The sequence below is a fragment of the Oculina patagonica genome, chromosome 4 (assembly GCF_052425735.1).
Source record: "Oculina patagonica isolate OP01 chromosome 4, crgOcupat, whole genome shotgun sequence".
Lineage (NCBI taxonomy): Eukaryota > Metazoa > Cnidaria > Anthozoa > Scleractinia > Oculinidae > Oculina > Oculina patagonica.
Genome location: NC_135761.1, coordinates 60,524,539 through 60,536,498, shown reverse-complemented (window position 1 = coordinate 60,536,498; position 11,960 = coordinate 60,524,539). Strand labels below are relative to the sequence as shown.

The window sequence follows — 11,960 nt, the reverse complement described above, 5'->3', positions numbered from 1 at the left end:
AAAATTCAATATGGCGGAAATGGCGGATCGATGATTGCAGATAACTAGATGCGTTTTTGCTTCTTTCAACGACTTTCTTGTACAATAAGTCATGGATAATCCAAGAATAGGGTCGTTAAACTCTCTTGCGGATTATGGACTTGGTGAAAGTGACATTGAAGATTCCGATGATGAATTAGAAAGCAAGGACAATGTAGTTAAACCGATTGTAGTGCCGAGACCTTATGTTGCTCAAGCAAGAGTGACATCAAGTAAGCTTATTTGATGATTATTGGGCCAGGGATTTGAATTTGTTAAGACATGGGAAAATCATAGACCAAGATTCATACATGTACATAAGCTTGCATTTTGTAAGCTTTTGAGGAAGAAGAAAAGTAACTTTTTATAATACGTCGTCTGAGAGTTCAGAGAATGGTAAAAGAATCAGGCACAGTAATATTTTGAGGCGAATTTGGCAAACGCGAAATTGATGAAAATCACTCTTACTTTCCATTTTTTTTTTTGCCATCTGAAAATAGCTTTTAATATTTGCAACACGTGTTTTTAGTTTGATAATTTCCTTCTTGATCACCTCTTGGTGAATAAATTTGTCAACTTGAAGTTGACAAGATAAGTTAACTTTGGAACGCTGATGTTTAGTCAGTGCTCCTGTCACTGCTCAAATGCATCAGTAACTTTATGTTTCGCTTGCCAAATTGGAAACCAAGTTGGAGCCCTGGCTGGTGTCATAATGTTGTGTCCTTTGGCAAGGCACTTTGCTTTCTATCTTCACACAAATGAATTAATTTATTGGGCACTAGTGAACTAAATGCAGAACACACTGTTACTTCTGTGATAAAATGATGTCATCCCATCCAGCAGGCAAGGGGTTTCATCAAGGTTTGGAGCAGGAGGGCATCAGGGTTTTTGCACCCAGGCAAAGTATCAGTAAGGTCCTGCCCTCTTTGATTGATTGAAGTTGGTTCAGATGTTGAAAACAGCTGGGTCCTGTTTACAGCCGGCCAATTTGCCCCGTGGCTGGCCATTAATAAAACCCCTGATCCAGGGAGAGCAGAAAAACAATATATAAAATAAAAAAACCCATGCTGTATATGAACATGTACAGTGATGTACATATTGTATGTGTGTTTCTGTTACATTTGCGTGTACTGTACATAATTTTGTAAATTTCTCTAAAGTACTGTAGTTACTCAACAATTTAATTTATATGGCCTTTCTAATGATCACTTAGTGAAGCTGTTTGTAGAAATGAATCAATTAAAGTCAATAAAAGGTTCTTTGTTGTGCAATTAAGGTGCTCGTCTGGTGTCGTATGATGATGTGGCAGAAGAGGAAGAAGGAGGAGCGGGAGAGGGTGCTGAAAATGAGGTATGTAATCTGAGTTTAAAAGCAGATAACAGTGTAACCCTGTTAAAACGGACACCAAGGGAACATGCCAAAGTGTCCGTATTATCGGATTGTCCATATTAAGCGCCTAAGGGGGCTCTCAGACAAAAGTCACAAATACATGTTTTTATCAACACAAAGACGAAGGCAAACATTTTTACGACAACAAAACGTTCAATTGCACTTTAACTATGACGACTTTAAGCTATGGAAACCTTATGGTTATTTATCATACTCTGAATAAAACTAATTTTATACAATGTAGTACTGCTCTTGAAATCAGTTTTAAAATTCCACTGCCTTTTTTTTATACAAAAATAACGCAGAAATTTTAACGGCAACAAAACATTGTTAGTTTCTTCTATAATGTAACTGTACATGTAACTGTAACAAGTTTGAACTAGGGAAATGTTATGCTCATCTTCTCATACTCTTTGACTAAAATTACTTTAATTTCTGTTCTTGAAAATTGACAGTGGGATCAATTTAAAAAGGTCCTTGACTTTACTTTTTACAAGGAATAAAGTAGGCATTTTAACAGCAACAAATCATTGTCTAGTTTCTGATCTGACTAACTGTAACTCTGACAAGTTCAAAGTAGGGAACCTTACAGTACCGCTCAGAAATAAGCGTCCCAAAACATACACGAAAAACGTGTATGCTTTTGCGTATACGTGCGTCTGCGTATATGCGTCTGCGTATGTGCGTCTGCGTATGTGTGTATGTGCGTATACTCTGAATTCGCGTATGCTCTTTAGTATGTATGAGCTAGCTTATTGTTTTTTCTTTTGTCCATAGTTGATTGTTCTTTCAATGGCCTAACATTGCTACATGTAAAATTTAAATACAAGGAAGACTGACTAAATCATGCCATGCCAGGCTAAAATTACTTTACTGTTATTGAAACTTGAGAAAGTGCACAGATAAACAGTGTCCAGAGTGGAGGGCCGTAACTAGCAAGAGACAAGACAAGGCTCTTGCCTCATCTAGATTTTTACCCAAAATTAAAATCAAAATATGTCTTGTTGGTAAAAATTAATAATCCCCAGTTGAAGGTTAATTTTTCTCGAGAAATAGGTCATGAAAAATGTCTAGCGTCTAGATTTCAAAATAATTATTTTCTGGAAGCATGTCCCCAGAACCCCCTAGAAAGATATTGCCTCCTCTATGTCAAAGATCTGGTTATGGCCCTGAAGTGTCCGTAAAGTGGGGTTAACGATGTATTAGTCACTTGGGACACAGGAAAGTGTCTGTTGTCTGTATTAAACGGGTGTCTGTTATACACTGTAAGCAGGTTAATTTTAGAGAAAATCATGTATACAAGCTTTTCGTCTGGACAAATGAAACTCCCCATAATAAATTATTGGGGTGTCCATGTATTACATTTGTATCTTATAAATAATACTTGTAGAAGTTTGTTGTTGTAGGAAGAACATTGAACTTTAGCTCATTCAGGTCAAATTTTCTTGTGTTCTTGTTTTAAAGGAAAGTGAAAAAACAGCAGAGACAACTGAAGATATAGACAATGAAGAAACAGGTACTGAAAACAAATTACAATTACAGTTTACCTTACTACATCGAGGCTGATATAAAAAGGTGCACTATAGCTCACCAAAGGATCACGGGTGCTTGCCCGTTATACATAAACGACCTATTAAGACTTAATAACAGCCAGCACAATAGGAATACACGGGGCGCTAATTTTACCATTTTGCCAACAAAATTTAATAGAGTGAAAGAGGGAGGTCGCACGTTTTCCGCAACGACTAGTAAATGCTGGAATCACCTTCCCCTTAGGTTACGCACCTCTTCATCTGTAAATATCCTTAGGAATGCTTTGTATAAATATTTTAAATTAAGTCAGCTCAAGAATAACATTTTTGCTCCTTTTTTAGATAATAACTTTTAGATTGTGTTATTTAGTAATAATTACCTTTGGATCAATATTGTAGATTAGTTTTTAAATTTTTAACTTACATTTCGATTTTAAATTAGGTTTTAACTAAATTTTAAATTAGATTATTGTTTATAGTAGATTCTTAATTTTTTAGTACATTAGAGAGGGCCACAAATTTATAAGTTGTAAAACTATTTCGTGTAACCCTCTATAAATAAAGTTTGATTGATTGATTGATTGATTGATTGATTGATTGAGTTAAATTTCATGGGTTGTTTAGCATATATTTGGACCATGATTATGTACATGTACATTGTATGTAATGTGTAAACTTAAATAAACATTTATCTACAAATTGAATATGGTAAAGACAATGTCTTTAGGTTTTGTTTGCTATTTTTCAGTAACAAGTAAAGATGATGAAATTGAAGATTCTTTGAAAGTACATCCAGCTCAAGAACCTATGGTGAGGGAATGTGTACACGGAAATTATATTGTTTAATATTGACTTTTAGTATAATTTCAGAGGTGATTATAAGAATTGAAGCATTCTGATTGGTCGAGAAGCTCAGTTTATGAGGCTATAATCACCCCGCGCGAGGTGATTATAGTTTTGAAGGCCTGGTTACTTAGCCATGCCACCTTTGACATCCAGTAAAAAAAGAAACCAGTCCAAGACATGGGTTTTTAAAACATTGGGAATTTTGAAAAATGACTACCAAGGCTTTTGGACTAGTAATAGTTTCAAGAGATGGTTCTCAAGGCATTAGAAATGATCGTAAACACGTATGGCAGTTTTGGCGATCGATGAAACTCAGTCAGATTGATTGAGCAAACTTATTTTAATAGTTCTCTTCTCACCGGAGCTACTTATTTTCGAGAGGATACGCACATTCGCTTAGAAGTTATCAACAATCATACAAAGGTACCGGACATGAGATAAACTAATGATAAAGCCAGGATTCAAGCCAGGATCCGAACCAGGATCCAAGCCAGGATCCAAGCCAGGATTCAAGCCAGGATTCAAGCCAGGATTCGAGCCAGGATTCGAGCCAGGATCTGAGCTAGAATCAGAGCTAGGATCCACCCTTTTTTCAGATAGAAATGCTAACCCTATTATAAAAGCTAACTGCAAGCAACCCAAACTAAAGTAGGCTAATGGTAGTGCTATTTAGGCTTACCAGAGTGCTAGTTAGACTAGCCGAAAGCTATTTAGGCTAACCAGAGTGCCATTCAGGCTAACCGGAGCGCTTAATAGTTAGTCCCATTCTAAATGATCCTGTCTCAGATCCTAGCTCGGATCCTAGCTCGAATCCTAGTGCGAATCCTGGCTCGGATCCTGGCTCGAATCCTGGCTCAGATCCTGGCTCGGATCCTGGCTCGAAGTTTAGGTATCCTCACCGGACATCTATCTTTCTCATAGTGTTTGTTTTGTTCCGTTTAATTGCTTTTAACTTGATAAATTCTGATTGCTTGCAATCGATGAATTAAACTGGTTTACACTGTATGCAAGTGAATACTTGTGTTTGCTGTTTTCTTGTTTGCTATAGTTTTTTTTTTTTTTAGTTCTTGATGATCACCTCTAAAAATTATACTAAAACAATTATTCACCTCAGGCTCAGTGATTATTGTTGAATAATCCCCTCGACTTTGTCTCGGAGATTATTCAACAATAATCACTTCACCTTCGGCGAATAATTGTTAAATATTTAAATATCACTACATAAAGGACATTTATTGTAAGTTGACATTATGATAAATTATTGCTGTTCAGTATCTGTAATGTTCATTGCAATAATGATGTCTACTCAATGTTATTCTGTAGGTAATCAGTGATGTGGAGGAAGCCCAAACATTGGAAGAAAAGGATTCTGAAAAAGGTGTGTGTAAAATAATGTTATTAAGTAAATAGCAATGTGTAACTATGCATGTTTACCCCCATTTGCTCTTGGACTGTTGTTCACATGCAGTGTTTGTGTATTCCATCAATAATTAGTTAAGGCAAGGATCTCAAGTGCATTACTTCAAATATAATACTACCCTTAACTACATTATTTAGATGTCAAAGTTTTTTTGTATCTATTAAAGTTATTTATTTTTTTTTTTTACAGTGTTATGGTATATTACAGTATGCATGCCAATTTTCTAATATCTAAAGAAAACTGAAAATAATTGCTAACATTAGTTTACTTGAGTAGTAGAAAAACAGAGGCTTAAATTAATGTATAATCAATCAACTAGGATTAGGGGAGATTGAGAAGGATTAGGAACTAAATTTGGGCTATTTTTTTTTTTTCAAGTTGAGCCAAACATTAACATACATGTACAGTGTGCATGTACATATAAATAAATAAATAAATAAATAAATAAATAAATAAATAAATAAATAAATAAATAAATAAATAAATAAATAAATAAATAACATAAATTGACTTTGTTTAACGAGGGTTGCACATAACAGTTTTGCAACTGACAAAACTGTGGCCCAAAGATTCCCGATCGAATATGAATTTAGAAGTGTTGGTTTTTGTGGAGGGAGGAAAACCGGAGATCTGGAAGAAAAACCTTCGGAGCAAGGACGAGAACCAACATCAAACTCAACCCACATATAACGCCAGGTCCTGGAATCGCACCCAGGCCACATTGTTAGGAAGTGAGCGCTCTCACCACTGCGCTATCCCTGCTCCCTCAATATACATTAATTTTAATTTTGTACATGCACCTTTTTCATGGCAGTCTGTCTAAAAGTTTGTAAAATAATTGATATCAGGACATTAAGACAGACTTTTACAAACTGCCGCTTTTTTTAGTTATTTATTAAGTACACTGTACGTGAATATTTTTCGTTCTTTAGCTGGGGATCCTGACGCTGCACCTTCAAACACAATCCCTGCTATAACAATGCCGCAGTTACCCCCAGAACCTGAAGGCCGGTGTTCTAACAAACTCCAGGTATGTAAATCAAAAAGCTTTTTGAATAGTGATGTGTCAGTTGACACGTGGCAAGTTTCTTTTACAGGTCACCATGCTACTGATATATAAACAGGCTAAACACAGCTTCCTAGCTCTAAATAACTATCCCAAACAAGTGTTCTACGGCTAGAACACTTTTTACTACTGTTAACCCTGTTTACATAATTATCAGTTGCACAATGATGATCTTTATCGATAGTTTAACCAACCATAATTATAAGAAGAAGGAGGAAGAGATGTCATATATAGTGTTGTATTCGTGGAGGCTAATGTCACCATTTCAGATCAGTTTCAGTTTTTGTATACTTAACCCAAAATAATTTATTTGGTACATGTACATTTGTATTCTTCGTAGGAAAAGATTCTGAAACTCTTGGAAAAGAAACACAGAGAGAACCTTGATTTAAATACCAATATACAAAATAGGAAAGACTTCAGAAACCCGAGGTGGGTATGTGATGGTGTTTAGACCATAACAAGACTTCCAATGTCCATATCAAGGTTTGTTAGGACCTTGAACTACTTAGCCTTCATAATAATAATAATTTTATTATTTCTATAGCGCAAAAATCCATGCATATATGATCTAAGAGCCTTTCATTTATTATGCTTAGTATAAGACATAAATAAGTATCATTTGTTGCTTTTTGCTGTTCTATTTTGTTTTGTTTTGTTTTGTCTCTTCAGTTTAATAATTGATGTTATTGTTATTTCAGTATTTATAAAAAGCTGGTGTCATTTCTTAATATTGATGAAACTGGGAGCAATTATCCAAAGGTAAAAACATTTCTGGATGTTGTCATTTTGTACAATAGATACATGTACTTAATTGTTAGATACTGCTTTTTATTGGATATGACTTGTGTTACTAAATGTGTCATGGATAATAAGCCAACGATAAATTAACTGCTCTCTGCTGTTTATTCAGAACGCCCACTTGTTTCCTGAATACTTTGGAGCAATACACAGAGCACACAAGTCATATCCAATAAAAAGCAGTATCTAATAATTAAGTACATGGTCATGTACTTAATTATTAGATACTGCTTTTTATTTGATATGACTTGTGTTACTAAATGTGTCATGGATAATAAGCCAAAGATAAATTAAATGCTCTCTGCTGTTTATTCAGAAGGCCCACTTGTTTCCTGAATACTTTGGAGCAATACACAGAGCACACAGAGTCATCTACATATTAAACACCTAGCGACACGTAGCTAGTACAGTACATGTACAATGAGCAATTATAACTGTTGACCACTTGTAGCACATGCAAGTCATTTACACTTTATTTTATGGTTTTACAGATAATATGTTGTGCACAGATGCTCTATTTATCTAAGCCCTGTTTTCCTCATGCTCGATGAGGAAAATGCAAACAACACCTAAAGTATTATCTATTAAACCACTGAATGAGGGATTTATTCTGATCAGAAACTGACAACTCATTTTTTTTTTTGTTTTCCTTTTGTAGAGTCTGTTTGACCCCACCTGTTGGACGGAGGACTCTTACTATGAAAATTTATGTATGTGATCACTAATGCAAACATACATGTACTGGTATTTTATGGTGTCATAAGGCTTGATTTTTTGCTGTGCATTTTGCGCAAAAAGGTCTTATATTATAACCTAACATCAACAGGAGTGACCAGCCATAAGTCTATTGTTTGTCCAATGGGAACAAGTTGAATTAAAATCACTAAGTAGGAAGCGGCTAAAGCCACAATAGTTGTTTTACACAAAGGTTTGGAAGAATATAAAGTACATATGTACTTAGGTAAACGTTTGAATTCCCCCAAACTATCTCCAATGTGTGTGTGTGTATATGTCTTTTCCAATTAATAAAATACATACGTGTATCAAAAGCGACATGCTGTTGATACATGTAAATCCTAACAAAAACGATTAAAACTAGAACGAAAATTTTAAACAAGATACAATATGAATAAAAATTTAAAAACTACATTGTAGGTTTAATCACAATGGCAAAAAATAATTACTTATCATTGCATAAAGCTATATATTAAGCACATGCGCTATTTTCCATTTCTTAAAATTTATGTTATATTTTGCTTTTTAGCCAAAGCTCAGAAAGAAGCATACGAAAGAAAGGAGAAAGAAAAAGCAAAACAGGCCAGAACACAAGTAAGTAGCTCAGACAGTGTTGGCGTTTTTATTAACAAGAGGATTGAGGAGGCAAACTCTTCCATTTTGTTGACTGTTTTGTATCATTGTTTAATACTAAAAACTTACGAAATGCGAAATAACCCCCTGAAAATAAGCCAGCCCGTAAATGAGCCCCCGCACAAAAATCTCCGACGCTAACATCTTTCTGATAATAAGCCTATCGGCTTATTTATTATTTATAGTTCTTTAAGCAAGATATAACTTTTCCGATTACACAGTCAACTCTCTCTAAAACAGACACCATCGGAACCGGCTCCAACTGTAGGTTTTAAAGAGGTGTCCGTCTTATAGGGAGTTTAGTTACAAAAAAATGACTGAAAAACGGCAGGGACAGAACCATCACCAAGTGTTCGTCTTATGGTAGCCTGCAGAACAGGTGGTTTATTTTTTGCGGGGTTATTGTGAGCGAGGTCGTGCGAAGCGCGAGGCAAAAACCTAGCACTTCGCGCTTCGACCCGCAAAATAAACCACCTGTTCTGCAGGCTAGTCTTATGGAGGTGTCCATGTTATAAAGGTGTCCGTTAAGAGAGAGTTGACTGTTAAATCCCTATTTTAGAGCTTGTTGTTTGTATTGTACGTCGTTGGAGTAAGCTCAGGGACCTGTAATGGTCATTTAACATCTGTAGGACTTGTTTTGGCTTTATATAATTGTGCTTAGAGTTTCCCCTGTGGTATTAATAATTGTGTACACCTTTAAATTTCCAGACGCAACATTTTTGAAACTCAACAACAACAACATACAACATCCTCTTTTATTTCCTTATCAATAAATTAGATTACAGAATTGTTATATAAATATATTACTAAAGATAAGGAGTTCTGGCAACCCGAAATAACCACTAGGTTAAAAATGCCGGGTTGCCAGTTTACAAACTGATTTGTCAAATTTTGGCCGGACACACACACGTACACACGGACACACATACAAAAAATAATATAGAATATAATATATACCAGAAAGTAAAGAAAAAAAGAAGCTGAAATTACACGCGTAATCTATTACCTTAAATAAAAAAATATAAATGAACTGAACAATGAAGAATATCAGAAACATAATGGTAAGGCGTTGCAAAAACAGTGATATTATCTTAATGTGAAGACAAAGGAAAAGTGAATTGACTAGTAGCCTTGGAAAAAGCTCTGTTTCAGTTTAATTTTGAATGATGAAATTGGCAAGTGCTTTATATCATAATCAATAGCGTTCCATATCTTAGGGCCTTGAAATCGAATATTAAATTTTCCATAATTTGTTCTTGCTTTGGGGAGATAGTAAGACTGTTTTGCAGAATGCCTAGTATAGTAACTGTGTACAGTATCTACATGTAACTTGGTGAAGAAGGACTGGAATACAGAGAGTAACAATTGATTGTAAAATTTATACATGAAAGTGGCAATGACGAAGGTAACGAGATCAGAAAATTTAATAATCTCCAGAGACTTGAATAGTTGACTGGAGTGATGATCAAAGCTAGAGAATGTCATCACCCGTACTGCTTTTTTTTTGTAAGATAAAAATTGGATTTACAGTAAAACACAAACTTCCATATCATGACATAGAACTTTATTTATACTCGAAATCTGAACAATAACCCCCACCAATCCGAAAATAATCCTCCACCCATCCCCTCTTATAAATGGGTCCTCCCGATTAGCCCACTTGAGGGGAACGTAGAAAATGCTTCGGGTTTATTTTCGGACTCTTGCGGTGTGAAAATTATGTGCTAGACAAGGTTTCCACCAAAAGGAAAAAGTCGGCTGTTTATGTGATGAGAGTTCATCTGCAGTTGACGTTTTTATTCGTTTATTTTCTTTCCAATTTGTTTCATTTTTTATCCCTAAAGGTTGAATTTGTATCAGGGACAAAGAAACCGATTACAGGTACATGCAGGTCTTAAGTGCTTGTAACAATGTTTGTACTTTTAGCACACTTGTTGATATCTGTAAGTAGAACTAGTACAACATTGCATTGTTTCTGAGGAACGACTGTAGGCCTCGTTAGCTTTCCTGTTTGTTTGCTTGTTTGTCCGTTCGTTTGCTTTGGTTAAGTAAAGTTATTACTTACTAGTCTTCTGGCAGGTGTTTTACGGTGCTGCAAAAACAGGGAAAATGCTAGAAGCAAGACTTGAGGTTTTGAACTTTCCATGTAAAAACCACTGGCATTTTATTTGAAGTTTGCTCTGAATTTATTTACAGGAGAGGAAACAAAGAAAAGAAAAAGCAAATGGGACGTGAGCGCTGTGCCCGCGCCTCCAGTCAAAACCGCGACACCACCGACAAAAGTTGGAGTCCTTGGATCAGGTGTGACCTCTACTAGTGACATCACCTTCGCTGCCAAGAAGCCCAAGGTGTCATGACAGTGAACAGCGATCAAAGACTTTGGAATTTAAAAACAAACCATCCCGTGTAGCTATTTGGCTCGATGAATCCCCAAGGCCAAACATTGTAGTGTAAATCTATGTTGATATAACAATCGTCTTTTGTAGCAATAAATGTTAATAAATCATTATTTTTGTTTATTTATCCTTGTCTACTCTCCACCCTCTCCCCCTCCCCTCTAGTGAACACAGTATGACAGTGCAGCTCGTGTTTAAAGATGATTTCCAGTCCGTACTGCGCAGACTCAGGGTTTGTTTTCATTTTTGTTTTGAATTCGTTGAAACGTTACACTTCGGTGATAGCGTACATGAAGTTTTTTAGTTCGCCATTACGGATCGTTTCGTTCAAGAATTCACGATGAGCTAAAACGTCCGTTTGAAATACCGTCGAGCTCCTTTTACTCGTTATTATTGTTTTGCAAGGATATCTGGCGTTAATAATGAAGAAAAAGGTAAGTTTTGTCCCGGAATTTTTATTTTTGCTAGTAAACATTCTTCTGTTTGTGAGACTCACAAACATGCAGGCGGAGATTGCACAGTACGGACTGGAAATCATCTTTAACATCCCTCTGTTGTAACAACAGAATAAACTGCCAATCGCCGTGTACTAAACGGAGAGGTTTGATAGGATCTTAGTATCAAGCCAGTCATTTTCATCGAGATATTAGATACGTTTTGGGCTTTTGTACTTACGCCTTGACGTCATAAAGGATTCGTCATAAAATATTTCCTTTTTTTATGCGTTGTATAAAATTTATTGTAAGTTACGATGTGATTGTGTCATCGGTATTCTTTTAAATGGTACATCTACATTTTATTAATCGTTAAAAATTAAAATAAAACCTAATACAGTAGCTAATAAAAATGTTTCAAACTAAATTGAAATAATAAAAACTATTAACTAACATGTAACAGACAATACAATACATGACTTGGCAAACTGACGTGTAAAGCAGTGTCAAAAAGCTTATGTTTATCCATGTTCAATATTCATGTTTAATGTTCGTTGTTGGCTGCTTAAATTCACATCAAACTACATTCATAACGCACGAAATGCTGTCTCTGAGAACCAAACTTATTCAAATTTTTTCTGGAACGGCATAGCCCCAGGCCCCTTTGTTGCTCTAACGAACCCCACCTCC

The 11,960-nt window shown here is 35.5% G+C and overlaps 1 protein-coding gene across 3 annotated transcripts; it reads left to right on the top strand.

Annotated features, from left to right (window-relative positions):
- The first annotated feature begins 5 nt into the window (after positions 1-5).
- Positions 6-10,957, top strand: LOC144647796 (uncharacterized). 3 transcript variants are annotated; one of them, XM_078507499.1, is made up of 12 exons: positions 6-251; positions 1,295-1,368; positions 2,872-2,923; positions 3,688-3,753; positions 5,107-5,163; positions 6,138-6,235; positions 6,612-6,703; positions 6,973-7,033; positions 7,731-7,782; positions 8,337-8,401; positions 10,285-10,321; positions 10,637-10,957. In XM_078507499.1, exons 1-12 carry the CDS (start codon positions 92-94, stop codon positions 10,795-10,797), a joined length of 975 nt encoding a protein of 324 aa, XP_078363625.1. In that variant the 5' UTR covers positions 6-91; the 3' UTR covers positions 10,798-10,957. The 3 variants fall into 3 exon arrangements, with proteins under 3 accessions (XP_078363625.1, XP_078363627.1, XP_078363626.1); XM_078507501.1 differs by having other exon boundaries at positions 3,691-3,749; positions 5,109-5,163; positions 10,637-10,949; XM_078507500.1 differs by having other exon boundaries at positions 3,688-3,749; positions 5,109-5,163; positions 10,637-10,949.
- Positions 10,958-11,960: the final 1,003 nt, after the last annotated feature.